Below are 27362 nucleotides of genomic sequence, written 5' to 3'. Positions count from 1 at the left end.
CTCTCTGGGCTCGGCCATCCAGCCAGTTTTTAACCCAGCGTAGAGTGCACCCATCCAAGCCGTGAGCAGCCAGCTTCTCCAGGAGAATGCTGTGGGAGACTGTGTCAAAGGCCTTACTAAAGTCCAAGCAGACAACATCCACAGCCTTCCCCTCATCCACCAAGCGGGTCACCTTGACATAGAAGGAGACCAGGTTAGTGAAACAGGACCTCTCTTTCATAAACCCATGATGCCTGGGCCTGATCCCTCGGTTGTCCCACACTTGCTGCATAATAGCACTCAAGATGACCTGCTCCATGACCTTCCCCGGCACCGAGGTCAGGCTGACAGGCCTGTAGTTCCCCGGATCCTCCTTCCGAACCTTCTTGTAGGGGGGCATCACGTTTGCTAGCTTCCAGTCACCCGGGACCTCCCCGGTTGACCAGGGCTGCTGATAAATATTGGAGAGTGGCTTGGCCAGCTCCTCTGCCAGCTCCCTCAGTATCCTCGGGTGGATCCCATCTGGCCCCATGGACTTGTGCGCATCCAGGTGGAGAAGTAGGTCAGTGACTGCCACCTCTTCAACAACTGGGACTTCACTCTGCATCCTATCTCCATCTCCCAGCTCAGGGGCCTGAAAAACCCGAGGATGACTAGCTTGACTATGAAAGACTGAGGCAAAGAAGGCATTAAGTACCTCTGCCTTCTCCTAGTCCTTCGTGGCAAGGATACCTTCTGCATCCAACAAAGGAGGGAGATTCTCCCTGGCCCTCCTTTTGTCACTGACATATTTATAAAAACTTTTTTGTTGTCTTTAACGGCAGTGGCCAGTTTAAGTTCCAGCTGCCTTAAAGAGGGCTTATAAGAAATATGGGGACAGACTCTTTAGCAGGGCCAATAGCGATAGGACAAGGGGTAATGGTTGTAAACTAAAAGAAGGTAGATTCAGACTAGATGTAAGGAAGAAATTTTTTACGATGAGGATAGTGAAACACTGGAACCGGTTGCCCAGAGAGGTGGTAGATGCCCCATCCCTGGAAACATATAAGGACAGGCTGGATGGGGCTCTGAGTAACCTGATCTAGTTGTAGATGTCCCTGCCAATTGCAGGGGGGATGGACTCGATGACCTTTAAAGGTCCCTTCCATCCCAAAGCATTCTGTGATTCTATAATTTGCCCTTAGTGAAGCCATGCTGGCTGTCACCAATCATTTCTCTGTTTTCCATGTGCCTTAGCATAGTTTCCAGGAGGATCTGCTCCATGATCTTGCCGGGCACAGAGGTGAGACTGACCAGCCTGTAGTTCCCTGGGTCTTCCTTTTTTCTGTTTTTAAAAATGGGGGTTATGTTTCCCTTTTTCAAGTCACTGGGAACTTCACCAGTCTGCCATGACTTTTTAAATATTATGTATAGCGCCTTAGCAACTTCATCTGCCAGTTCCCTCAGGACCCTCGGATGCACCTCATCAGTTCCCATGGACTTGTGCACATTCAGGTTCCTTAGATGGTCTCAAACCTGATCTTCTGATTGATAAAGCTTCTGATTGATAGGGCTGGTTGACAGAGCTTTAATCTAGATTGGAAGGGGGAAAGGGACAATACCTGGCTAGTCAGCGATGAGCAACGGGATGGCACGCCAAAGTTCGAGGAGCTGAGTGCTAGTGAGATTCCTCAGGCTGCTCCACGAGGCAACAGGCACAATGAACCACACTTGAAGTGTTTCTACACAAATGCACGTAGCCTGAGGAACAAGCAAGAGGAGCTAGATGCCTTGGCCAAGCCCCAGAGATATGACATCATAGGCATAAGTGAAACCTGGTGGGATGAGTCCTGTGACTGGTGTGCCACGATGGATGGTTACAGGCTCTTCAGGAGGGATAGGCAGGGCAGGTGAGGTGGGGGGGTGGCATTGTATGTAGTGGAGGGGCTGGAATGCATGGAGCTAGCAGTGGGCGATGGCACAGTTGAGAGCCTCTGGGTAAGGATTAAGGGACAGACAAATAAAGTGGATGTCGTTGTGGGAGTCTACTATGGCCACCCAGCCAGGATGACGACATTGATGAGTTATTCTTTAAGAAACTAAGGGATGCTTCCAAGTCATCTGCCCTTGTCCTTATGGGGGACTTCAACTTGCCAGATGTCAACTGGGAATACCACACAGCTGGTACAAGCAGGTCCAGAAGATTCCTAAACCATCTGGATGATAACTTCTTGGTACAGGTACTAAGGGAACCGACCAGGAAAGGTGCCTTCCTCGATTTGCTGCTTACTGACAGAGAGGGTCTCGCGGGTGAAGTGGCGATTGGTGGCTGCCTTGGCCACAGCGACCACGAAGCAGTCAAGTTTAAACTCTATGGTAACAGGAGGAAAACTGCCAGCAAGACCTCAACTCTGGATATGAGGAGAGCTGACTTCAGGCTGCTCAGGGAACTACTTCGTAAGGTCCCCTGGGAAAAAGCTTTTGAAGGTGCTAGGGTCCATCAGTGCTGGTCACTTTTTAAGTACCACCTCCTAAGAGCACAGGAGCAGGCAATTCCAAAATGTCGGAAGTCAAGCAGGCGAGGTAGAAGGCCGGCTTGGCTGAGTAGGGATCTTATGCTAGAACTAAGGCGAAAAAGAAAATGTATGGCCAGTGGAAGCAAGGTCAGGCAACATGGGAGGACTACAGAGATGCTGTTTGCCGCTGCAGGAAGGAAATACACGTGGCCAAAGCTCAACTAGAGCTGAAGCTGGCCAGTACTGTGAAGGACAATAAAAAGGGCTTTTTTAAATATCTTAATAGATGAAGCATTCTACAAGCGGCTGGCTGAAGTCTCACAATCGCTAGCCCTTGTTCTCGTGGGAGACTTCCACTTACCAGATGTCTGCTGGAAATACAGCGGAGAGGAAACAGTCTAGGAGGTTCCTGGAGTGTGTGGAAGATAACTTCCTGACACAGCTGAAGAAGGAGCCAACCAGGGGAGGTGCCCCGCTGGACCTGCTGTTTTACGAACAGAGAAGGCCTGGTGGGTGATGTGGTGGTCAGAGGCTGTCTTGGGCTCAGCAATCATAAAATGATAGAGTTTTCAATTCTTGGAGAAGTAAGGAAGGGGGTCAGCAAAACAACTACCTTGGACTTTAGAAAGGCAGACTTTGGCCTGTTTAGGGGCCTGGTTGAGAGAGTCCCTTGGGAGGCAGTCCTGAAGGGCAAAGGAGTCCAGGAAGGCTGGATGTTTTTCAAGAAGGAAGTCTTAAAGCTGCAGGAGCAGGCTGTCCCCATGTGCTAAAAGACGAGCAGGCGGGGAAGACGACCAGCCTGGCTGAACAGAGAGCTTTGGCTGGAACTCAGGAAAAAAAAAGAGAGCTTACCATCTTTGGAAGAAGTGGTCAGCCTGACCTCGGTGCCGGGGAAGGTCATGGAGCATATCATCTTGAGTGCTATCACGTGGCACGTGCGGGAAAACCAGGGGATCAGGCCCAGCCAACATGGGTTCATGAAGGGAAGGTCCTGCTTGACCAACCTGATCTCCTTCTATGACTTAGTGGATGAGGGGAAGGCTGTGGATGTTGTCTACCTGGACTTTAGTAAGGCCTTTGACACTGTCTCCCACAGCATTCTCCTGAAGAAGCTGGCTGCTCATGGCTTGGATGGGTGCACTCTACGCTGGGTTAAAAACTGGCTGGAGGGCCGAGCCCAGAGAGTGGTGGTGAATGGAGTCAAATCCAGTTGGTGGCCGGTCACAAGTGGTGTTCCCTAGGGCTCAGTATTGAGGCCAGTTCTGTTTAATATCTTTATCAATGATCTGGACGAGGGGATTGAGTGCACCCTCAGTAAGTTTGCAGACGACACCAAGTTGGGTGGAAGTGTCGATCTGTTGGAGGGTAGGAAGGCCCTACAGAGGGACCTGGACAGGCTGGATCAATGGACCGAGGCCAATTGTATGAGGTTCAACAAGGCTAAGTGCCGGGTCCTGCACTTGGGTCACAACAACCCCATGCAACGCTACAGGCTGGGGGAGGAGTGGCTGGAAAGCTACCTGGCAGAAAAGGATCTGAGAGTGTTGGTCAATAGTCGGCTGAATATGAGCCGGCAGTGTGCTCAGGTGGCCAAGAAGGCTAATGGCATCCTGGCTTGGATCAGAAATAGTGTGGCTAGCAGGACTAGGGAGGTGATAGTGCCCCTGTACTCGGCACTGGTGAGGCCGCACCTCGAGTACTGTGTTCATTTTTGGGCCCCTCACTACAAGAAGGACATCGAGGTGCTGGAGCATGTCCAAAGAAGGGCAACGAAGTTGGTGAAGGGTCTGGAGCACAAGTCTTATGAGGAGCGGCTGAGGGAACTGGGGTTGTTTAGTCTGGAGAAGAGGAGGCTCAGGGGAGACCATATCGCTCTCTACAACTACCTGAAAGGAGGTTGTAGCGAGGTGGGGGATGGTCTCTTTTCCCAAGTAGCAAGGGATAGGATGAGAGAAAACGGCCTCAAGTTGCACCAGGGGAGGTTTAGGTTGGATATTAGGAAAAATTTATTCACCAAAAGGGTTGTCAGGCACTGGAACTGGCTGCCCAGGGAAGTGGTTGAGTCCCCATCCCTGGAGGTATTTAAAAGATGTGTAGATGTGGTGCTCGAGGACATGGTATAGTGGTGGACTTGGTAGTGATAGGTTAACGGTTGGACTCGATGATCTTAAAGGTCTTTTCCAACCTAAATGATTCTATGATTCTTTGATTTTCACATCCCTAGCCAAGTTCAGCTCCAGCTGTGCCTTGGCTTTCCTGATCTTCTCCCTGCACTCCTGGGCCATATCCCTATAATCTCCCCAAGATGTGTATCCCTGCCTCCACTGCCTATACATTTTGTTTCTGTGTTTTAGTTTGGCTAAGAGGTCTTGAGTTAGCCAAGCTGGCCTCCTGCCTCCCTTGCCTGACCTCTTGCACGTCAGGATTGAGAGCTCTTGCGCCCTAAGAAAAATGTCAGCAGGACTCAGGAAGAAAAGTCAGCTAAAAAGAAAAAAGACTGAAAATATTTTAATATTTCAGCCCTAGAATCAAGAGAGTTTTGTGTATAGCTTGTATCAGGTAGACATTGCAAAGTGGAATTAAAATAAACCTATAGGGCTACTGTTTGTCCAGTCAGATCAATCTCATGTTCTCTTATCTAGTCCTTAAAATACTGTAGCAAAACCCACCTCCCCCAAAAGAAAAAAACAACCACAACAGAAAAAAAAAAAAATACAAACCCAGAACACTTCTAGTTAAAGGTTCAAGACAAACTGCCTGAACAAAAACTCATCACTCGTGTTTGGACTATTCGTTGCCATGTTAAATGCAATTCTGAAGCAATACTATTTTTGCAGAAAATACATGGTTAGCAGTCACCTGACCCTCTCAACCAGCTGCAGCAAACTGACTCAGTAGCCTTGACCAGGCTAGTCACATACACTTCCTCCTCCCCCTTCACTGTATTCGACTTTTCCTCCTTCACAACCATCACCTCCTGCCTGTGCTAAACCAATCTCAGTAATGCAAAGCAAAGCTGCAACTACAGTGAACTTAAAGAGACACTACTCGAAAGTAATTTTCCTTCCAATTATTTTGCACCTATATCTGCAAGTAATGTATAACGTTATAATATCTGAAGGAAATAATCCTAAAACTCTGCTCAACCAAACACTGTTTATTGTCCCACCACTGCCACTATATTTACTGTGGGCATTTGACTGCATATGCTACATTGTCAGTTTTCAGCATTTCTCATGTGCACTGTCAAGTTTTTCCCAGTCTGAAGTCTTTTATTATTTTATTTTCTTCCTGTGTATGTTTAAATAAAGAAATCCTTACATGGTTTTAACAGATTTTATTTCTATTTTACATATCACAGTCCCAAAACCTAAAAAGTAGTTCTTGCAGACTATTTCAGCATTAGCCAATTTTGACAAAGTTCTAGCGTTTGGTGTCCCTTTTACACGCACGCACACACACACACACGCACGCGCGCGCGCGACGACCGTTTGCTTTCTTCTAAGACCTTTGCTGGTTTGTTTTTTTTTAACGGACGAAAAATAAACGAAACGATGAACACACCACTGCTTTCCCCTGTCTCTTGAAACACAATATCCCTCGCAGGTAATCCCCTCCTTCTGCTTGCAGTAATCCCATTTTAACTCCCGGAGAACAATGCACTTCACTCCGTGCCCCCTCCCCGGCCAGACTGCTGCCCGCACCCCGGGACCGGACACGGCCGGCAGGGCCAGCCAGGCGGAGAAGAGGAAGACAAACGGGGAGGGGGAAGGAAGATACACGGTCCCGATGAAAAGTTGAGAACCAGAGAGTCATAAAGCAGCGGTGGGAGGCTCCCGATGCCCCCGCCCCCACCCGGCGGCAGCACCGTCCCCAGCAGCCAGGCTGAGGCTCTTTGTTATCAAAGTTGTCCCAAAACCTTGCGCTGCCACAAATACCCCCTGGCCCCGCTGGGGCCAGGAGGAAGGGGCGCCAAGTGCACTCTTCCGTCCTCGCCCTAGCGCGCCGACGGCTCAACGGTCGCCCTCCCTGACCTCACATCCCGCCGCGCTGAGGAGCGGGGGAAGGGGGAGCGATGGTCTCCGCCAGCACGACCTATGCTTCCCTCCTTCCCACTCACCCAGCCCCTGCCGGCTCCTCCTGTCCCGCCACCTCTCCCGCCACGGGGCGCTGAGGGACCCCTTCCCAGACCCTTCTCGCCCGCGGCGCAGAGGGCAGCCTCGATCGCCCCCCTCCACATCGCCCCTAGCCCCCGTGTCGAGCCTCCCTGCCCACCACAGTGCGAGAGCCAGGTCCCCCGCGGCCCAGCTCCTCCCTGCCTCCCACCGCCCCGGCCCATTCCCGCCCGGTCCCTTCCGCTTCCCACGAGCTTCCCCCCTCCTTTCCCGAAGCGCGCACCCGGCCATATCGCCCGCGAGCAGGAAAGTTACGTTGTGCAAGGTATGTGCGTGTGTAGGCGCCCGGTCAGGCAGATTGTACTCACTTCTCCCTGGCCTGGCTGTCGGACGGGACGCTGCTGTTGCTCTTGCCTTTGCCGTACATGCCTGCAGAGAGCTCCGACTGTCACGCACCTGTCAACCCATCACAGCCTCCCCAGGAACAGCCCCGTCACCATGGAGACACTGCCACACACACACACACCATTGGCCCGCCGCGCAGGAGGGCACACCCTCCGCGCGGTGATTGACAGGCAGAGAACAGGACAGCCTGCTTCCTCCTCCTCCCTCTCGCTCTCCCCACCCTCTCGGCTCCTCCTCCTCCTCCTCCTTCTTCTTCCTCCCTCCCTTCCCCCTCTTGCGCTATCCCTTCCCCTGTGCAAGGGGGAATTAGAAACGGTTCTAGAAGGATTTTAAACAACTCGCTGTTCCGAGCGCGCGCTACCCGCCCTCCGTTGCTACCGGCGAGGGAGAGCACGAAGGAGAGAGGGAAAGTGCGGACTGGACTCCGCAGCTAGCACCACCAGGCAGCTCCCAGTCTCCCCGTTGTTCAGCTAGCTGCACAGGCCACCGCGCCTGCCGCCCTCCCGGGCACCCCTTCCCCGCTCCTAGCCCATTCATAGAATCATAGAATCGTTAAGGTTGGAAAAGACCCTTAAGATCATCGAGTCCAACCGTTAACCTATCACTGCCAAGTCCACCACTATACCATGTCCTCAAGCACCATGTCTACCCTTCTTTTAAATACCTCCAGGGATGGAGACTCAACCACTTCCCTGGGCAGCCTGTTCCAATGCCTGACTACCCTTTCGGTGAAGAAGTTTTTCCTAATATCCAACCTAAACTTCCCCTGGCGCAGCTTGAGGCCGTTTCTTCTTGTCCTGTCGCTTGTTACTAGGGAGAAGAGGCCGACCCCCAACTCGCTACAACCTCCTTTCAGGTAGTTGTAGAGAGCAATAAGGTCTCCCCTCAGCCTCCTCTTCTCCAGACTAAACAACCCCAGTTCCCTCAGCCGCTCCTCATAAGACTTGTCCTCTAGACCCTTCACCAGCTTCGTTGCCCTCCTCTGGACATGCTCCAGCACCTCCATGTCCTTCTTGTAGTGAGGGGCCCAAAAATGAACACAGTACTCGAGGTGCGGCCTCACCAGTGCCGAGTACAGGGGCACTATCACCTCCCTGGTCCTGCTGGCCACACTATTCTTGATACAGGCCAGGATGCCATTGGCCTTCTTGGCCACCTGAGCACACTGCTGGCTCATGTTCAGGCGGCTGTCAACCAACACCCCCAGGTCCTTTTCTGCCAGGCAGCTCTCCAGCCACTCCTCCCCCAGCCTGTAGCGTTGCATGGGGTTGTTGTGACCCAAGTGCAGGACTCGGCACTTAGCCTTGTTGAACCTCATACAGTTGGCCCTGGCCCATTGATCCAGCCTGTCCAGGTCCCTCTGTAGGGCCTTCCTACCCTCCAGCAGATCGACACTTCCACCCACCTTGGTGTCATGTGCAAATTTACTGAGGGTGCACTCAATCCCCTCATCCAGATCATCACTGAAGATATTGACCAGGACTGGCCCCACTACTGAGCCCTGGGGAACACCACTCGTGACCGGCCGCCAACTGGATTTGACTCCATTCACCACCACTCTCTGGGCTCGGCCGCCCAGCCAGTTTTTAACCCAGCACAGAGTGCACTTATCCAAGCCATGAACAGCCAGCAGCCAGATTCAACCTGCTGTGGAGTGTGCTGCGCCCCCCATCCCCCGCAGGCTGGGGGTGCAGCCAGCACGGAGTCGCCTCTGCCACCCCCCTGGGATCTAGAGTGGCCCTGCGGCTGCCTCTGTCCCTCTCCTCCCCTCCACCCCAACTGCCATCGGCGTCCACAGTGACCCCACTCCCTGCAGAAGTCCCCTCAGCAGCTGCAGAGCCCTGACACCCAGCCCCAATCTACCTTAGGGTCTGCCACCCCTTTTGTGCCTCCCCTGGCCTCCTCCTGCACCATGTGGAGGCCTGCACCAAGCCTTGGCACTGCAACACCCTCGCCCCTGTGCCCTCTGACCACCTCAGAGGCCACTTCATGGGCCCTTCCACCTAGACCCCTTCGTGCTGGGCTTCAAATCCTCTTTTAGTACTCACAAGTACCCCCCAAGCTATGGCACATGCTAATTCTGTCAGGCCCCAAACTACTTAAGCACCTATGTCTGCCCTCCCACAGAAATCTGCTCAGCTCCTACATTCCTTGAGCACCAAAGTTCAAACCCTTCTTCTAGCACAGCTAGGAAGGGTAGGGACAAGCTGAGAGTGTGTTCCCTATCACAGCAGGGATACTGATTCAAAACAGTATGTCTTAGAAAAGCTAAAAAAAGAAAAAAGCACCAAAACCTAAAGATTTTTTTAAAGGTACATTTCAAATAATTGCATGCTCCTGAGAGGTGATAGGAAGACAGAAACCACTGCTACCATTTATTACTTGGGGTTTTTTAAGTACCCCAAAGTTTCAAGACTTTTGTTGTTGCTACTCAAGTATAATCCCAAATTTTTCAGATTTTGATACATGTTTATCTTTATAAATATATGACTAATCCTGTAAATCTACTCATGTGTGTAACCCAAGGGGGCTTTTAGTGTTTAATGTCAAGCACTCAGAGTGCTTCTTAGTCAGGCCACATTGTAAATTGTTAGGAAAATCTCATTCCCTAACTATTGTAGCAATTAGTCCTTATAGTATGAAATTGTATGAACTTTCTTAAGATATTGTCGAGGACTATTATGGAACCAGAATTGTCTCGACATTGCCATTCTACCGCCATCTTCTGGTTTCGACATCCAGCCCCCAACGAAACCACCACAGGACGCCCATGCAGAGGCCAGGACTGCGCAGAGACCAGGGTGCGAAAGGCAGAGGCCAGGACGCGAAAGGCGGGGCCATGGACTGCACGTACGCCTGAGCAGAGACCAGGGCGCGAAAAGCAGAAGCGCAAACTCCATGTACGCAGACCCGTTCTGCGCATGTGCATGGCCCTATAAAAGGACTGCGTGCGCCTTTTGAGGCTCTCTTCCCTCTCTTTTCCTTCTCGTCCTACCCCGCGCACTCCTTGGAAGCTGCTCCTGCAGACACAGAGGCTGGACTGACTGGACCTTTGATCGACGGGACAATGCTGGACTCGGAGTGGCGGTAGCTAGTTCCCCTACGTGGCTCGCTTCTCACCTTCCTGAGCACGCTCTTTCTCTCTTTTTTCTCTCCTGGTCCTCACCCCTTCGTTCACCAAAATAAAGTCAAAAGGTTGTACGGCATTTGACCTTGTTTGCATCTTAATCTCGTCCTTGGGATCGTATCGAAACCTCCCCCGACTTTGGATCGGGACATTTAATGGGACAGATATATAAATATATATATAGTTTACATTGTATACTGCATAGTCATAGTTAAGTAAGCATAACTAAAGGATTCCAGCTCATTGCAAGGAGGAGGATGACAGCACCCACCCTGAAGAAAAAAGGATACCCCTTGACTACCGAGATAATGCCAGCATCCTAACCCCTCTAACACCTCTGTGAAACCCTTCCATTATCTGGCATCATAGATAAGTAACTGTAGCAAGACTGCCTCCAGGGACGTTTAGATCAAGAAAGAAGCAGATGGATGATGATGCCACAGAATTATGGTTACTTTGCAAAACAGTAGTATGTGTGTGTTAAGGAGTGATTAGTCAAATCATGTTGTACCTGAACACTTGAAAGGTATAAGAACCATGTGTAAAACCACACTCGGTGTTTGAATGGGACACCTCATGTGCATGAATAAAGAATTACTCTTGTAATTCTATACTTTGCATCCTAGCCTCTCTCCTCAGTTGGCACAGGCCAGTTGCAAAATTTTTGTGACAAAATATACCCACCTCCCCATTGTGCTTGCAGGCAAAGGTCTCTAACAATAATTGCCACACAAAATTTGAGGAGGGAAGTTGTATAAGACATAGACCACCAGCATCAGCTTATCATTGTTAGAGCTGCAGAAAAAAATATCCTCTGGATTTTGAGCTGCTAGAATGAAAGAAACGATTGGTCAGGTGAAATTGGTTTGGGGGGATTAAGAGTATTAATGAGTGACTGGAACAAATTAGTGACAGAGTAGTAGAGACAACAGGAAGGAGTAAAATGATTGAGAGTCCTACATCCTTGTAGTTACACAAGTACAGCTCCCTATCATAGACACTGTTTTTGTGGGATTTATGCTTTTGCAGCTCACTGTAATAATTTATCAGATTAAAGCATACCACAACAAAAGCCATTTTATACCAAAGTTGTTTGTCTGTCCTAGACTTTTGCCCCACTATATCTTTTTATATTAACAGGTCAGTGGGACAGAGAAGTTGAAAGTGTATTAGGCTGTCTATTCAACCAGCTGACAGTACTTACCCCAGGCCTCCACATCCAGGCTCCTGCTTACTTGCAAGTTACATCACTGAAACCAGAGGAAGAATGACAAGCAAGGTGGCAGCAAAGAGTTATGGTGGGGTTAGAAAGAAGTGGAAAATGAAAGAAGGAAATGAGCAAGAACATGGAATGGAAGGATAAGATAAGCTAACAAAGGGAAAAAAGGAAGTTTATGTAAATGGCCATAGGCGAGAATAGAAAAAAGGAAGCAAAGTCCAGGAATAATGCACAATGACTTTGGGTGATAAAGAGTGAAGAGTGAACTAAAGGGACACATTTTGACCTCATTTATACCGAATAATATTTACATATATTGTATCACGGAGTTCACATGAGGGCTAGTCATGTGACTGATTTTATTCAATGTGAATATGGATAGCAAAAATGATAGAAAGAAAGGCAGAGAATCAGGACAGAGAACAAAAAAGGACTTGGGTTGTGAGTAGAATATAAGAGGAGCTGAGGGAAAAAAAGAGTGAGCATGGATATTCCTAGGCAAATGCTAGAAGGATAGTTGACACTTATTTTGATATAAGATGGTCAAAACTTTGGGTTTTTAAACTATGGAAGAACCTTCAAGACACAAGATATGCTGGGGCCTGATAGGATCCACCTGTCCTGATGGGGAAAACGCATCTTTGGGCATAAGCTGGCGGGACTGATTGAGAGAGCTTTAAACTAGGATCGATGGGGGAAGGGGATACCAACAGGAGAGCTGACAGTAAGCCAAGGGTTGGCATGGCACCGCCTGAGAGTGGCAATGCTAGTGGGAACATTTATGCTGCTCCAGAGAGCACGGAGGGCTCCGGAGCACATCTGAAATGCTTGTACACCAACGCACGCAGTTGGAGGGCTACAGGCTGTTCAGGAGGGATAGGCAGGGCAGGCAAGGTTGAGGTGTCGCACTGTATGTAAGGGAGAGGTTTGACCATACAGCCCTTACAGTTAGGGATGATGTGGTTGAGAGCCTCTGGGTGAGGATCAGGGGGATGGAAGACAAAGGAGATGTTGTAGTGGGTGTCTACTAGCGGTCGCCCAGCCAGGATGATAGCACTGATGAGTTATTCTATAGGCAATTAGGAGAAATCTCTGGATCGGTAGCCCTTGTCCTTATGGGAGATTTCAACTTCCCAGACATCAGCTGGGAATGCCATACTGCTGTGACGAGCAGGTCTTGGAAATTCTTGAAGTTTGGAGGAGATAACTTCTTGTCACAAGTACTCAGTGAGCCAACTAGGAAAGATGCCCTCCTAGACTTCTTGTTTATGACTAGAGAAGGACTCGTGGGGGATGTGATGGTAGGTGGCTGTCTTGGCCACAGTGATCGTGAAATGGTTGAGTTCAAAAGTTCTGGTATAATGAGAAAAAAGGAGAGCAGAGTTGCTACCCTGGACTTGAGGAGAGCAAATTTTAAGCTACTCAGGGAGCTAGTTAGCAGTGTCCCCTGGGAATCTGCTTTTGAGGGCTTAGGAGTCCACGAGTGCTGGTCAGTCTTTAAGAACCACCTTTTAGAAGAACAGGAGCAGGCAATTCCACTGTGTCGAAAGTCAAGCAAGAGGGGCAGAAGACCAGCTTGGCTTAAGAGGGAACTCCTCGTGGAGCTCAAGAGGAAAAAGAAATTGTACAATGTCTGGAAGCAAGGTCAGGCTTCACAGGAAGATATACAGAGCCGTGGTTCGTATATGCAGGGAGAAGACATGAAAGGCCAAAGCTCAATTAGAGTTGAAACTAGCCGGTGTTGTGTCAGACAACAAGAAGGGCTTTTTTAAGTACGTTAATAGCAAAAGGAGGTCCAAGGAAAACATTGGACCAATACTTGTTGAAGATGGTCACCTGACTAATAGGGATGAAGAAAAAGTGGAGGCATTCAATGCTTTTTTGCCTCAGTCTTTAATAATATTGATAGTCCTTGGGCTGCCCAGTCCTCTGAGTCGGAGGGCCATGACTGCAGGAACAGTGATTTTTTCCATTTGTGGACACTGAAATTATAAGGGACCAGCTGTATCAGCTGAATGTTCACAAGTCCATGGGGCCTGATGGGATTCACCCTAGAGTACTGAAGGATCTAGCGGATGTTACAGCACGACCCCTCTCGATCATCTACCAAAGGTCCTGGGAGTCTGGGCAGCCAACGTTATTCCAATTTACAAGAAGGGCGTGAGGGAAGACCCAGGGAACTACAGACCTGTTAGTTTAACCTCGGTACCTGGAAAAATTATGGAGAAGATTATACTGGGTACTAATGAAAGGCATTTAAAGAACAATGCAGTCATCAGGCACGGTCAACGTGGGTTCACAAAGGGAAAGTCCTGTTTACCTAATTTGATCTCCTTCTACGATAAGGTCACCTGCCTAGTGGATGAAGGGAAGGCGGTAGATGTATTTTTTTCTGGATTTTTGTAAGGCGCTTGATACTCTCTGTTGTAGAAGTCAATTTTTAGCTCAAATAAGAATCCAAAGACCTGTTGAAGCCTTAGACTGCAAGCTGTGAACTTTCACCTAGATACACTGACCGTATGCTGAACTCTTACTTAGCTACATGAAGGAAGGTCCTGAAACCGGTGCAAACCAGAAAGATAGCCAAAAGGTAGCCGAAACCATTGGAGGAAGCTGCAGCTAATCAAGAAAAGAAAAAGAATGTCCTGCCTGGAGACAGGGAAAGGATCCAATAAGGAACAAGAAGACCCCAGACCCAAATATTACTATTGGACTGAACCGTCGCATGAGGGGAGGGGAACTTAAACTGTAAGGGTATAATTGCCCAGGGATTTCTTTGTTCAAGGTCCCTCCCTGGAGGCACCCAGCTCAAGCTGCTCTTCGCAGCTGTACCACTCAATAAATTCACCTGGCGTACGTCATGTTGGAGACTCTGCTTCGGGGAAACCTAGGGTCGAGCCTGAAGGGAGAGAAAGCGCCCGAGGGTGAGTGTGTGTGTGAGCGAGGAGTGGAAAAGGGGCACCCGTCAGCTCAATGGAGCTGCCCGCTGCAAAGGGACTCCGGTCCTAGCAGTTAAAGTCTCGGGTGGTGTGTGTGCGACTCCCTGAATGGTGTGTGAATGCTCAGGTAGCTGCTGCTCCTTTAACACTGTCCATCACAGCATCCTTCTGGACAAGCTGTCCAATTGTGAGATGAGCAGGTACACGCTGCTCTGGGTGAAGAACTGGCTGAACGGCAGGGCTCAAAGGGTTGTAGTGAATGGGGCTACATCTGGCTGTCGACCAGTCACCAGCGGTGTTCCTCAGGGCTCAATTCTAGGGCCAGTTCTGTTCAATATTGTTATCAATGATCTGGATGCAGGAGTTGAATGCACCATTAGCAAGTTTGCTGATGATACCAAACTGGGAGGTGCTGTTGACTCTCTCGAGGGACAAGAGGCCTTGCAGAGGGATGTAGATAGACTGGAGCATTGCGTAACAATTAATGGGATCAAATTTAACAAGTCCAAATGCCAGATCCTGCACCTGGGATGGAGTAATGCCGGGCACAAGTATAAATTGGGAGAGGAGTGGCTGGAGAGCAGCCCTGCAGAAAGGGATCTGGGGGTGCTGGGTGACAGCAAGCTCAATAGGAGTCAGCAGCGTGCCCTGGCAGCCAAGAGGGCAAACTGCACCCTGGGGTGCATCAAACACAGTATAATCAGCCGGTCAAGAGTGGTGATGATCCCACTGTATTCAGCATTGGTGCAGCCTCACCTGGAGTACTGTGTGCAGTTCTGGGCCCCACAATTTAAGAAGGATGTTAAGGGACTTGAATGCATCCAGAGGAGGGCAACAAAGCTGGTGGAAGGGCTGGAAGGCATGTCCTATGAGGAGTGGCTGAGGACTTTGGGCTTGTCTAGTATGGAGAAAAAGAGACTGAGGGGCGACCTCATTGCTCTCTGCATTGCTCTCTCCTCTCTTCCTGAGTAGGGGAAGTGGAGAGGGAGGTACTGATCTCTTCTCTCTGGTATCCAGTGACACAACATGTGGGAATGGTTGAAAGCTGCATCAGGGGAGGTTCGGAGTGGACATTAGGAAACATTTCTTTACCAAGAAGTTTGTCAAACCCTGGAACAAGCTTCCTAGAGAGGTGGTCGATGCCCCAAGCCTGTCAGCGTTTAAGTGTCACCGCCACATTAAGAGAATCATGGAATAGTTTGGGTTGGAAGGGACCTTAAAGATCATCATCTGGTTCCAACCCCCCTGCCATGGGCAGAGGCACCTTCCACTAGACCAGGTTGCTCAAAGCCCCATCCAATCTGGCCTTGAACACTTCCAGGGATAGGGCATCCACAACTTCTCTGGGCAACCTGTTCCAGTGCCTCACCAGCCTCATAGTGAAGAAGAGGCATTTGGACGATGCCCTTAATAACATGCTTTAACTTTTGCTCAGCCCTGAAGTGGTCAGGCAGTTGGACTAGATGATTGTTGTAGGTCCCTTCCAACTGAAATAGTCTATTTTATTCTATCATTGCAATCCAGAGTACCATTTTCATCTAAATATTTGCTTGCCTTAGTGGAACAGATGCTATCACCCTGTCAGATAAGTTGACTATCTCTTTTCTGAGGCTTTATAATTCCACCAAATAGCCATAGGATCAGCACTGCTTTCACATGAAATTGATAACAATAGTGAAGTCATTCCTTGGCTAGGGAATCTTCTTTGGGTCTTCATTTTTTGCCGCAGAATCTCTTGTTGGTATATATGAAACAATTTTGTTTTCCTCAGTAATTTTGATTGATTTCTTTGTGCTTTGAGGGGTGGAGGGTTATTTTGAGACGACGGCTATGTCAATGTTGTGTCAGTCTTGTATGGGGAAAAGTATTTCTGGAAAAGAACAATGTTGAAGTGTTTCCTAAAAATTAGATGAGATTGTCCTTTGGGTATTCATTCCATAACACAATTTTCACAGCTGAAAATGCTTTGTTCTTATTTTTCATTATTTGTATTTTTGTGATTTATGTTGATCTGAAGGACTGCAAATATCTTGAATGTTCATAGACTGAATTATGATTTGGGGGACTAATCCAGGCAGACTGGAATGAACTTTGAGAGGGTAGGAATGGACACTCACAAATGACCAGGATGAGTCTCCCCCCAATAACAATTTTGTTGCAAGATCTACACAATGTAAAGGTGCTTCTCCTTACAGGTCTGGTTCCCAGACTACCATTAATATTCAGGTGATGAGTTTATAACTTTGCTTAGAGATCCTTCAGTGGAAAATATAGAAATAGTACTAGTATTTATTGTGAATATGAAAAAATAGAGCACAAAAAGGAATAAAGGACTCATAGGACTTGTAGATTTGCGAGGCTAAAGTTACAACTGCATTTGCAAGAATGCTATCATGTATTATCTATCAATACCATGCAAACAAAACATCATGTGGATACTAAAGTTAATAAACAGATAATTTAAATGAAAACATTTGAATAGTCTTATGAAGTTTTATGTCATTAGTTCTTTTTAAAAATATTTATACTTATATCTCTATCTTTTCCCTTGCTCAAATCATTTTGAGCATAAACACTACTCTTAGCAGCAGCAATTGTATCTTATTAGGCCAATATTATAATTAATGAAATTTGAGGCACATATCAGAGATCCAATGTTTGTTAAAAAGGGGGATGAAGGGATGGCTGTACTTTAAAGCTTCTCAGTCCAACAGTGGAAAGGAATTCACAATGTATTTTTACAATGATATATAATCTCTTACATAATACTGATTACTTCTTAGTTTTAAAGAGCATCGGGCTTTGTGTATGAGAGTGTGTATTGGGTTTGTGTGGCAAGGTTTTGGCAGCAGGGAGGGGCTGCAGGGGTGTCTTCTGTGAGAAGATGCCAGAAGCTTCCCCTATGTTGCACAGAGCCAGTTCCAGTCGGCTCCAAAACGGACCCACCACTGGCCAAAGCTGAGCCAATCAGTGAGGGTGGTAGCGCCTCTGTGATAACATATTTAAGAAGGGGTACAACTGCTGCGCAACAGCAGATGGGAGAAGAGTGAGAATATGTGAGAGAAACAACTCTCTCTGCAGACACCAAGGTCAGTGAAGAAGGAGGGGGAGGAGGTGCTCCAGGTGCCGGAGCAGAGATTCCCCTGCAGCCCATGGAGGACCATGGTGGAGCAGATATCCACCCTGAAGTCCATGGAGGACCCCATGCCAGAGCAGGTAGATGTGCCCTGAAGGAAGCTGTGACCCTGGGGAGAGGCCATGCTGGAGCAGGCTCCTGGCAGGAACTGCGGCCCCATGGAGAGGATCCCATGCCAGAGCAGGTTTTCTGGCTGGATCTGTGGCCCTGCGGGTGACCCATGCTGGGGCAGTCTGTTCCTGCAGGACTGCACCCTGTGGAAAGGACCCATGCTGGAGCAGTTCATGAAGGACTGCATCCCGTGGGAGGCACACAATGCTGGAGCAGGGGAAGAGCGTGAGGAGGAAGGAGTGGCAGAGACAACACATAATGAAATGACCACAACCCCCATTCCCCATCCCCCTCTGCTGCTGGGGTGGGGTGGGGTGGGGTGGGGTGGGGATAGAGGAGTCAGGAGTGAAGTTGAGCCTGGGAAGAAGGGAGGGGGGGGAAGGTGCTTTTAGATTTGTTCTTATTTCTCATTATCCTACTCTGATTTTGATTGGCAATAAATTAATTTAATTTCCCCGAGTAGAGTCTGCTTTGCCCGTGACAGTAATTGCTGAGTGATCTCCCTCTCCTTATCTCGACCCATGAGCTTTTTGTCGCATTTTCTCTCCCCTGTCCAGTTGAGGGGGGAGTGATAGAGCAGCTTAGTGGGCACCTGGCAGCCAGCCAAGGTCAACCCACCGCAGAGTGTTGACCAGCTAAGCTACTGAAAAGGGCTGGTTTGGGCTGGATTTTTTTTAAAAAACTTTTTAATACAGAAAGCTGAAATTATTCAATTATTACAAGATTTTGCTTTTGTTTGGATGGGTATGAACATTTTTCTGGAAACTGAATCTTATTCTTGAAGTCTTTATCATTTTAAAACATATGTTATCATCATCCTGTCTGAGATATAGGATAGCTACAAACTAGGTTTTTTTTCTCTTACTGTAGCTAGTTACATTATCGATTAATGTTAAGAATGTCTGCAGTGAAACATTACTTGTATAGCTGTATAACAGTTACTTAAACAATATAACTTATAGAATCATGACTTTCCTCATATACTTACAGTAATATATACAATCAATATATAGTTCTGCCCACTGTGTTGATTTTCAAAATCATAAATTAATCTGTCAGATTTCAGACAGCTTTTAACAAGGGCCTATTCAGGAATTTAAGTCATGAAACGGTACTCCCTTATTTTAATTCTAGTTATATATAGTTATTGTTGTGTAGCTGGAAAGATTTTTTTTACAAGATATCATGGAAAAGAGAAGCTTTTGCTTTGTCTTTTTCAACGGGTATGTGACTAGGCAGATTTGAAGCTCTTCTTAAGAATCCTTCTATAGGATGTTTAATATTTCTATGGAGTGGATCTTTAATATTTGTATGGAGTTTCTAACTATGAACCTCATTCTGCAATTTTCACTCTCATGCCATAGAGATGGACAAGAATTGCTTAGGTGAGTGAGATGAGTCCTAAATCGTTATTGAAGAATGAAGATGGGAGAAATACTTTGTTCAGAAGTGTAAAACAAAAGTTTTATTTGTCCCTGCCTTCCAGTTGGAAGGAAATAAAAGCCTGGTAAATACAGCTCAGTGTTATTGAGAGCAGTACAGTAAGAGAAGTCTCAAAGAAAGGCTCATTAATAACCAGTTTGTCACAAAGATCTCCTGTAAGCATGATGCGCTCTTTCACTCCATGGTATCTTTTATAGGTGTTTCTGCAGTACCACTGGAAGGGGTCTCTACCATCACATACAGTTAATACTGCTCTGCAGTGTTTGGTTGCCTGAACTCTTTCCTGCTAAAGGACACTTGTCCTGTGAGCAGCTGGGGACGTCTTTCAGCACAGAGCTACAGGACAGGGAGAAGAGAAGTACTTCTATACCCTGAAACTGGAAGAATTTGCAATCTGCTACAATTCCTTCTGGAACACAGTGTGTCCTTGCTTTCTCACTCTCATTCTCCTACGAAACTTAAGTTATGGCCATGCTTCCTATTTCATTTTTCTTTTTTCAATGAGAACCATGACTACAATTTCCTTCCATCTTTGGGGAGGAAGCAGGGATTCTTTGCAGCCTCATGTTACATAGTTCATCCATGAAAGGGCCAGATAAATCTGAATATATTTAGCTTAGAAATAAAACTTGTGTATTGGTTTTCGCTGGGATAGAGTTAAATTGTATGGGGCTATGTTTTGGATTTGTGATGAAAACAGTGTTGATAACACAGGGATGTTTTAGTTATTGCTGAACAGTGCTTACACAGAGTCAAGGCCTTTTCTGCTCCTCACACTGCCCCACCAGCGAGTAGGCTGGGGGTGCACAAGAAGTTGGGAGGGGACACAGCCGGGACAGCTGACCCTAACTGACCAAAGGGCTATTCCATACCATATGATGTCATGCTCAGTATATAAACTAGGAGGGGGGAGGTTGGTGGGGGGTCTGCTGCTCAGGGACTGGCTAGGCATTGGTTGGTTGGTGGTGAGCAATTGTTTTCATTTCATCACTTGTTTTTCTTGGGTTTTATTTTCTTCTCTCTTTGTTGGGTTTTTTCCTTGCTTTTTTAAAATTTATTTTTAATTATTAAACTGTCTTTATCTCAGCCCATGAGTTTTTCTCACTTTTACCCTTACGATTCTCCCCCCTCTTCCTACTGGGGGGGGAGTGAGCGATCAGCTGTGTGATGCCGACCAGGGTTAAACCACAACAACTTGATAAGAATAAAACCATCATTGGTTTATTACTCTCACTGACAATGATATGTGATAAAGACAGGGAGATCACTCACCAATTACCGTCACAGGCAAAACACTTGACTTGGGGAAAATTAATTTAATTTATTGCCAATTAAAAATTGAGTAGTATAGTGAGAAACAAAACCCAAACTAAAACATCTTCCCCCCATCCCTCCCTTCTTCCCAGGCTCAACTTCACTCAAGACTCTTCTACTTCCTCCCCCCTAGTGGCACAGGGGGATGGGGAATGGGGGTTGCGGTCAGCTCATAACACTTCATCTCTGCTTCTCTTTCCTCCTCATGCTCTTCCCCTGCTCCAGTGTGGGGTCCCTCCCACAGGGTACAGTCCTTCACGAACTTCTCCAATGTGGGTCCTTCCAACAGGCTGCAGTTCTTCAAGAACTGCTCCAGCGTGGGACCTTTTCACAGGGTGCAGTCCTTCAGGAACGGACTGCTCCAGTGTAGGTCTCCCACGGGATCAGAGGTCCTGCCAGAAAGCCTGCTCCTGCGTGGACTCCTCTCCACGGGCCACAGTTCCTGCCAGGAGCCTGCTCCAGCATGAGCTCTTGTGGTGGGTTCACCTTGGCTGGATGCCAGGTGCCACCAAGCCGCTCTATCACTCCGCTCCTCAGCTGGACAGGGGAGAGGAAATATAATGAAAAGTTCGTGGGTCGAGTAAAGTAATAACAGACTTAGAAAAGTGTAATGTTATTTCCAGAACCCACTCCCCATACAATGCACCCGTCTGGCCAGTCCGAAAGCCAGACAGGAGATGGCGCCTGACAATTGACTGTGCCAACACAGTTCCGCTAACGGCTGCAGTACCTAATATAACAAGTAGCCACACTCCCATGGATGGCAGTGCTAGATATGAAGGATATGTTCTCTATGGTCCCCTTGCAGGAGAAGGATAAAGAGAAATTTGCTTTTACTTGGGAAGGTCAACAATACACCTTTAACAGACTCCCACAGGGGTATAAATATTCACCTACAATTGCTCATGCTGCGCTTGCTGAACTCTTACAAACAGTCTCACTCCCTCAAGATGTGAATCTGTACCAATATATAGATGATATCCTGATCGGAGGGACCTCCCCTGAAAAGGTGGGGGAAGCGGCAGCAGCAGTGTGGCAAGCACTACACAAAGCAGAAGTTGAAATTCCACCCGAAAAATGTCAGGGACCAAGTAGAGAAGTAAAATTTTTAGGTACCTGGTGGATTACAGGCAGTGCAGCAACCCCACCAGACACCCTAAGTAAAATAAAACAATTGCAGGTACCCCAATCTAGGAAGAAATTACAACTTATGGGTATTTTAGGGTACTGGAGAAAATATGTACCTGGATTTTCTATCATTGCTTGCCCACTGTACTCACTTTTACGAAAGGGAAAACCCTGGGAGTGGAACCCAGAGCATGAGGAGGCAGTCATTAAATTAAATTAAACGGGAATTAAAGACATATCAGTCACTGGGGCCAGTACACCCCCGTGACCCTATTATCACAGAATAGGTTTTTGCAGAACATGGTACTTCTTGCAATCTATTCTAGACAGGGCGAAGCGGGCCAAAAAGACCTCTGTTTAGCTCAATTGCATTTAAAGAGACAGAACAGAGATATTCCGAGTGGGAAAAAGGACTTTTGTCTTTAGTCTGAGCAGTTAAACAAGTTGAGCCACTAAGGGGTAACCCCTCTGGAAAATCCCTGCCGAGATTTGTATTGTTTTCCCTTTCCAGGAATGATAGCAGGAATGATGCCAGCACACCTCCCCTGGAGACTGGATTAACCATTGAAGGATTGCTCATCCTTCTCGTAGGAGCAATTATCGTCAGCATGGACCAAATTTGGCTCAAATGTCAACAAGCCCAACGCACAGGTTGGAGATCCTCACTTCTTTATTTATGCTAATCAATATAGAATCATAGAAACATAGAATGCTTTGGGATGGAAGGAACCTTTAAAGGTCATCTAGTCGATCCCCCCTGCAATGGGCAGGGATAACTACAACTAGATCAGGCTGCTCAGAGCCCCATCCAGCCTGGCCTTGAATGTTTCCAAGGATGGGGCATCTACCACCTCTCTGGGAAATCCGTTCCAGTGTTTCACTACCCTCATTGTAAAATATTTCTTCCTTATATCTAGTCTGAATCTACCCTCTTTTCGCTTAAAACCATTACCCCTTCTCCTATCGCTATTGGCCCTGCTAAAGAGTCTGTCCCCATCTTTCTTATAAGCCCCCTTTAAGTATTGAAAGGCTGCAATAAGGTCTCCCCGCAGCCTTCTCTTCTCCAGGCTGAACAACCCCAGCTCTTTCAGCCTTTCCTCATAGCAGAGGTGTTCCATCCCTCTGATCATTTTTGTGGCCCTCCTCTGGACCCAATCCAACAGGTCCATGTCTGTCTTGTACTGGGGACCCCAGAGCTGGACACAATACTCCAGAGGGGTCTCCCCAGAGCGGAGCAGAGGGGCAGAATCACCTCCCTCGACCTGCTGGCCACGCTTCTTTTGATGCAGCCCAGGATACGGTTAGCTTTCTGGACTGCGAGAGCGCATTGCTGGCTCATGTCCAGCTTTTCGTCTATCAGTACCCCCAAGTCCTTCTCGGCAGGGCCTTCATCCCCCATCCTGTATTGATACTGGGGATTTCCCCGACCCAGGTGCAGGACCTTGCACTTGGCCTTGTGAACCTCATGAGATTCACACAGGCCCATTTCCCCAGCCTGTCCAGGTCCCTCTGGATGGCATCCCGCCCCTCAGGCATGTCAACTGCACCACTCAGCTTGGTGTCATCTGCATATTTCCTGAGGGTGCACTCGATCCCGCTATGTCATTGATGAAGATATTAAACAGTACTGGCCCCAGAACAGACCCCTGAGGGACACCACTCATCACTGATCTCCATCTGGACATCGAGCCATTGACCGCTACCCTCTGGATGCGACCATCCAGCCAATTCCTTATCCACCGAACAGTCCACCCATCAAATCCATATTCTTTCAATTTAGAGAGGAGGATATTGTGGGGGACTGTGTCAAAGGCCTTACAGAAGTCCAGATAGATGACATCTGTAGTTCTTCCCTCGTCCACTGATGTGGCAACTACATCAGCCAATTCCCTCAGGACTCTGGGATGCATCTCATCGGGACCCATAGACTTATGCATGTTCAGGTTCCTCAGGTGGTCATGAACCTGACCTTCTCTTACAGTGGGAGGACCTCTGCCCCCTGATCCCCATCAAATGGCCCATTGACTCGGGAGGTGTGAGGAGAGAGGTTGCCAGTGAAGACTGAGTCAAAGAAGTCGTTGAGTACCTCAGCCTTCTCCTCGTCTGTTGTTACCAGCTTGCCACTTTTGCTCATCAGAGGGGATATGCTTTCTTTAACCTTCCTTTTCTGGTTGACATACCTGTAGAGGCCCTTCTTATTATTCTTTGCATCCCTCGCCAGGTTCAGCTCCAGCCGAGCCTTGGCCTTCCTGATCCCATCCTTACACAACCAGGCAGTGTCCCTGTACTCTTCCCAAGATACCAGTCCCTTCTTCCACCGCCTGTGCATTCTCTTCTTGCCCATTAGTTTGACCCACAGGTCATGGCTCAGCCATGCTGGCCTCTTCCCTTCCTTGCCTGATTTCCTGTACCTGGGGATCGAGAGCTCTTGTGCCCTATGGAAAGCATCCTTGAAGACCTGCCAGCTCTGTTCTGCTCCCTTGTCCCTGAGGGCCATTTCCCAGGGGGTCCTGTTGATTAACTCCCTAAAGAGCTGGAAGTTTGCTTTCCTAAAATTCAGGGTTCTGACTATACTCTTCACCTGACCCTTACCTCTCCGGACTGTGAATTCTACCAGTGTGTGATCACTGCAGCCGAGGCTGCCTCCAATCCTGACATCACCAATGAGCTCACTTGCATTGGTGACCACCAGGTCCAGTGCTGCATCCCCTCTGGTAGGGCTATCTATTACCTGGCTTAGGAAATTGTCCTCCATGCACTCCAGGAGTCCCCTAGATTGCCTACCGCCTGCCGTGTTACTTTCCCAGCAGATGTCAGGGTGGCTGAAATCCCCCAGCAGGACAAGAGCCTGTGAGTGCGAAGCTTCCTATAGTTGAAGAAAAAAGGCTTCATCAATAGGCTCCCCTTGATCAGGCGGCCTGTAGTAGACCCCAACCACGAGGTTCCCTTTGTTGCCTCGGTCTCTAATTCTTACCCATAAACTTTCAACCTGCTCGTGGCTATTCTTCAGGGACACTTCTTCACACACTATCCATTTCTTGAGGTAGAGGGCAACACCTCCGCCCCTCCTACCTCGCCTGTCGCTTCTGAACAGCCTGTAGCCTTCGATAGCTGCACTCCAGTCGTGGGATTCAGCCCACCAAGTTTCAGTGATGGCAGCTAGGTCGTAGCTTTCTAGCAGCACGGTAGCTTCCAGCTCCTCCTGTTTGTTGCCCATGCTGCGTGCATTGGTATAGAGGCACTTCAGCTGGGCTGTCGTCCTTGTTACCTTCTTGGAGGAACACCCCTTGGTTCCCTTGAGGAATTTCTCTGATATTTCCCTGTTGGCTCCTGTTACTTCAAGAGCGCCCCGCTCATCCCCGTAAAGACTTCGACTGTGCTGCAGTGTCTCCAGCATGCCTCAGATCAACAGGCTGAGGGCCCCTGCTAGCATCCCATCCCCCGCTAGTACCCTGTGCCTCTAACCATGGTGTGCCATCCCACCCCTTGTCACAGGCAAACCTGATATCAACCCCCTCCCCCTTCAAATCTAGTTTAAAGCCCTGTCAATGAGCCCTGCAAGCTCCTGAGCAAAGACCCTCTTCCCCCTTTGAGAAAGGTGAATCCCATCAGATGCCAGCAAGCCTGGTGCAGTGTAGGCTATCCCATTGTTCGAAAAACCCAAAATTGTGACATTGATACCAGCCACGGAGCCATGTATTAATTGACTGGATCTGTCTGTTCCTCTCAATGTTCCTGCCCACAACTGCAAGGAGGGAGGAAAAAATAACCTGTGCTCCAGATTCCCTCACCAACTGTCCCAAGGCCCTGAAGTCTCTTCTGATAGCTTTTGGACTACGGGTTGCAGCTTCCTCTCTACCTACATGGAAGATCAATAACGGGCAGTAGTCCGAGGGCTGTACCAGGCTGGGAGGTTTCCTGGCGATGTCCTTAACCCGGACCCCAGGGAAGCAGCAGACTTCCCTTTGAGGAGGGTTTGCCTGGCATATTGGACCCTCTGTCCCCTTCAGAAGGGAGTCATCTACAACTGTAACCTTTCTTTCTTTCCTCGTGGAGGTGGTCGTGATACAGGGGGTAGGCCTTTCTGACCTTGGTGACACCTCTGGTGTAGATGGACCGTCATCCACATCATCCATTGACTGGCTTTCCACATCCAGAGCCTCATACCTGTTGTACAGAGGCACCTGGGAAGGTAAGCTGGGCAAGGAAGGGGTTCGCCTGCCACCCCAAGTGTGGACTTGCTTCCATTCAGTCCTTTCCTTTAAGCTACTGCCTTCAGCCTGGTGGAGGGAGGATACAGGATTCCCTTGATCTTGCTTTTTTTCTGGTGGCTGTTCCTGTGTCTGCCTCAGGGAGAGCAGAGCACGGGTCCACCAGTCTCTCTCTTGCTCAGCCTTCCTGATGCTCCTTAACCTTTTGACTTCCTCTAGTAGCTCTGCCACCAAGCTGAGCAGATCATCCACCTGTTCACACCTCACACAGCTATTCTCACTACTGCCATCTGTTACCAGTGAAAGGCTCTGGCATGCCCTGCAGCCTGAGACCTGGACAGCTGTATGGTTTGTTGGGAGCGCGGTTTGGGTTGCCACATCCATTCTGGTGGTTGTAGAGGACATGGCCTTCTGCCGAGTGGAAACTATAGCTGAGCTCCTTCTGAGAGGGCGATGACCGCTGGCTGAACTTACCTTTTGAGCTGGCAGAGCTTCAGTGCCCTCCCTGCTCGCCCTGCCTGCGCAAACTGACGTGCTGGCCAACGCCCTGGCTGATGCGCCATGCCCTGGCTGACGCGCCACACCCTGTTTGCCCGTCCTGTTTGCCATGCTCCCTAAGGGCCGTTTAAATCTCCTGTGGTTGCTCCTGGCTACGCCCTCCACCACGTTGGCCTCGCTCACGAGAGCTGGCGGCTCCCGGTGCGTCTCGGCACGTCCACGGGTTTCCTGGGCTCCAGGAACCCCCCCTTTAGCCTCGTCGCCTCGCGCTCAGCCGCGGATCTTACCGTTGCCACTGCTGTATGATAACTATATGTGTATATATATACACATACATATACATATATTATATATATATATAGTACATTCTGCACCATACATGCTTCTCAGTTGTGGGTGCAATCTACTGTAACAGCAATTATAAGGGAAGGCGACGAGGGCACCTTGTCCACTGAGATTCAAAAGGTAATCTGGGATAATGCAACTGAATTCAAAAGGAAACTCCAATCCTGGTGGCATCTAGTCAATTTTACCGATGAGCCCACTGACAGTAAAGCCACAGCTTTTGTTTTAACAGTACACAATGCTTCGATATACACCACATACCCAATCAATGTGCTGGGATTAAATCAACATGGATCCTCTATCTGTTAGAACATAGAGAATGGGCCCAACAAAATGGGAACAAATGGCAAACCACTGATGTTGATGCATGTGTTGTATGGGAACAACAGGGATTTATTTGTGAAAGTAATAGCATTAAGGCCCAATACATTTGTCTTGACACTGAACAAGATGTCTGTCATTTTGAAATACATCCTGATGCAATCCCTGAAACTGTACTTGTATATGTTGGAAACGGATGTGTTTTTATGAGAATCCTTTGTGGTTCTATATTTATAGACAACACCACTGTAGATATATACAATCACTCAAATATCTGTATTTGTAGTTTTACTGAAATTATGGGATGCGACTTTAACTATTCAGCTCCCGTCACATCCCACAAATTGTTATGATCTAACTATACATCGTATCAAGATTTATTGCCTACCCCCATTGGAATGAATCTCACATTTGTGAGAAAACTGCTGCAACACAATGACCTGAGTCAATTGCTAAAATGAATTCGGAACAACGGACAAAAAACCCTAATTACTGTCCATCATGATGCAGAGGAGATACACCATGTCCTGGAAAGGGTGAAGAATGATGGAGAACATCACTGGTGGGAAACTCTTT

General features: G+C 48.3%; 1 protein-coding gene across 6 annotated transcripts in view; it reads right to left on the bottom strand.

Moving 5' to 3' along the window:
* Positions 1-7063, bottom strand: part of LOC148054193 (single-stranded DNA-binding protein 2-like) — a 250001-nt gene extending 242938 nt beyond the window's left edge. For all 6 annotated transcript variants that reach the window (XM_087770638.1, XM_087770641.1, XM_087770636.1 and 3 more), the window contains exon 1: positions 6958-7063. In XM_087770638.1, the coding sequence (XP_087626764.1) occupies positions 6958-7016 (59 nt within the window). In that variant the 5' untranslated portion in view covers positions 7017-7063. The remainder of the gene's footprint in view (positions 1-6957) is intronic.
* Positions 7064-27362: the final 20299 nt, after the last annotated feature.

Source organism: Nipponia nippon, unplaced genomic scaffold (genome assembly GCF_047370975.1).
Source record: "Nipponia nippon isolate SJK-2023a ecotype South Korea unplaced genomic scaffold, ASM4737097v1 scaffold_33, whole genome shotgun sequence".
NCBI lineage: Eukaryota > Metazoa > Chordata > Aves > Pelecaniformes > Threskiornithidae > Nipponia > Nipponia nippon.
The sequence above is the reverse complement of the archived record's forward strand: the minus strand, read 5'-3'. Positions and strand labels throughout refer to the sequence as shown.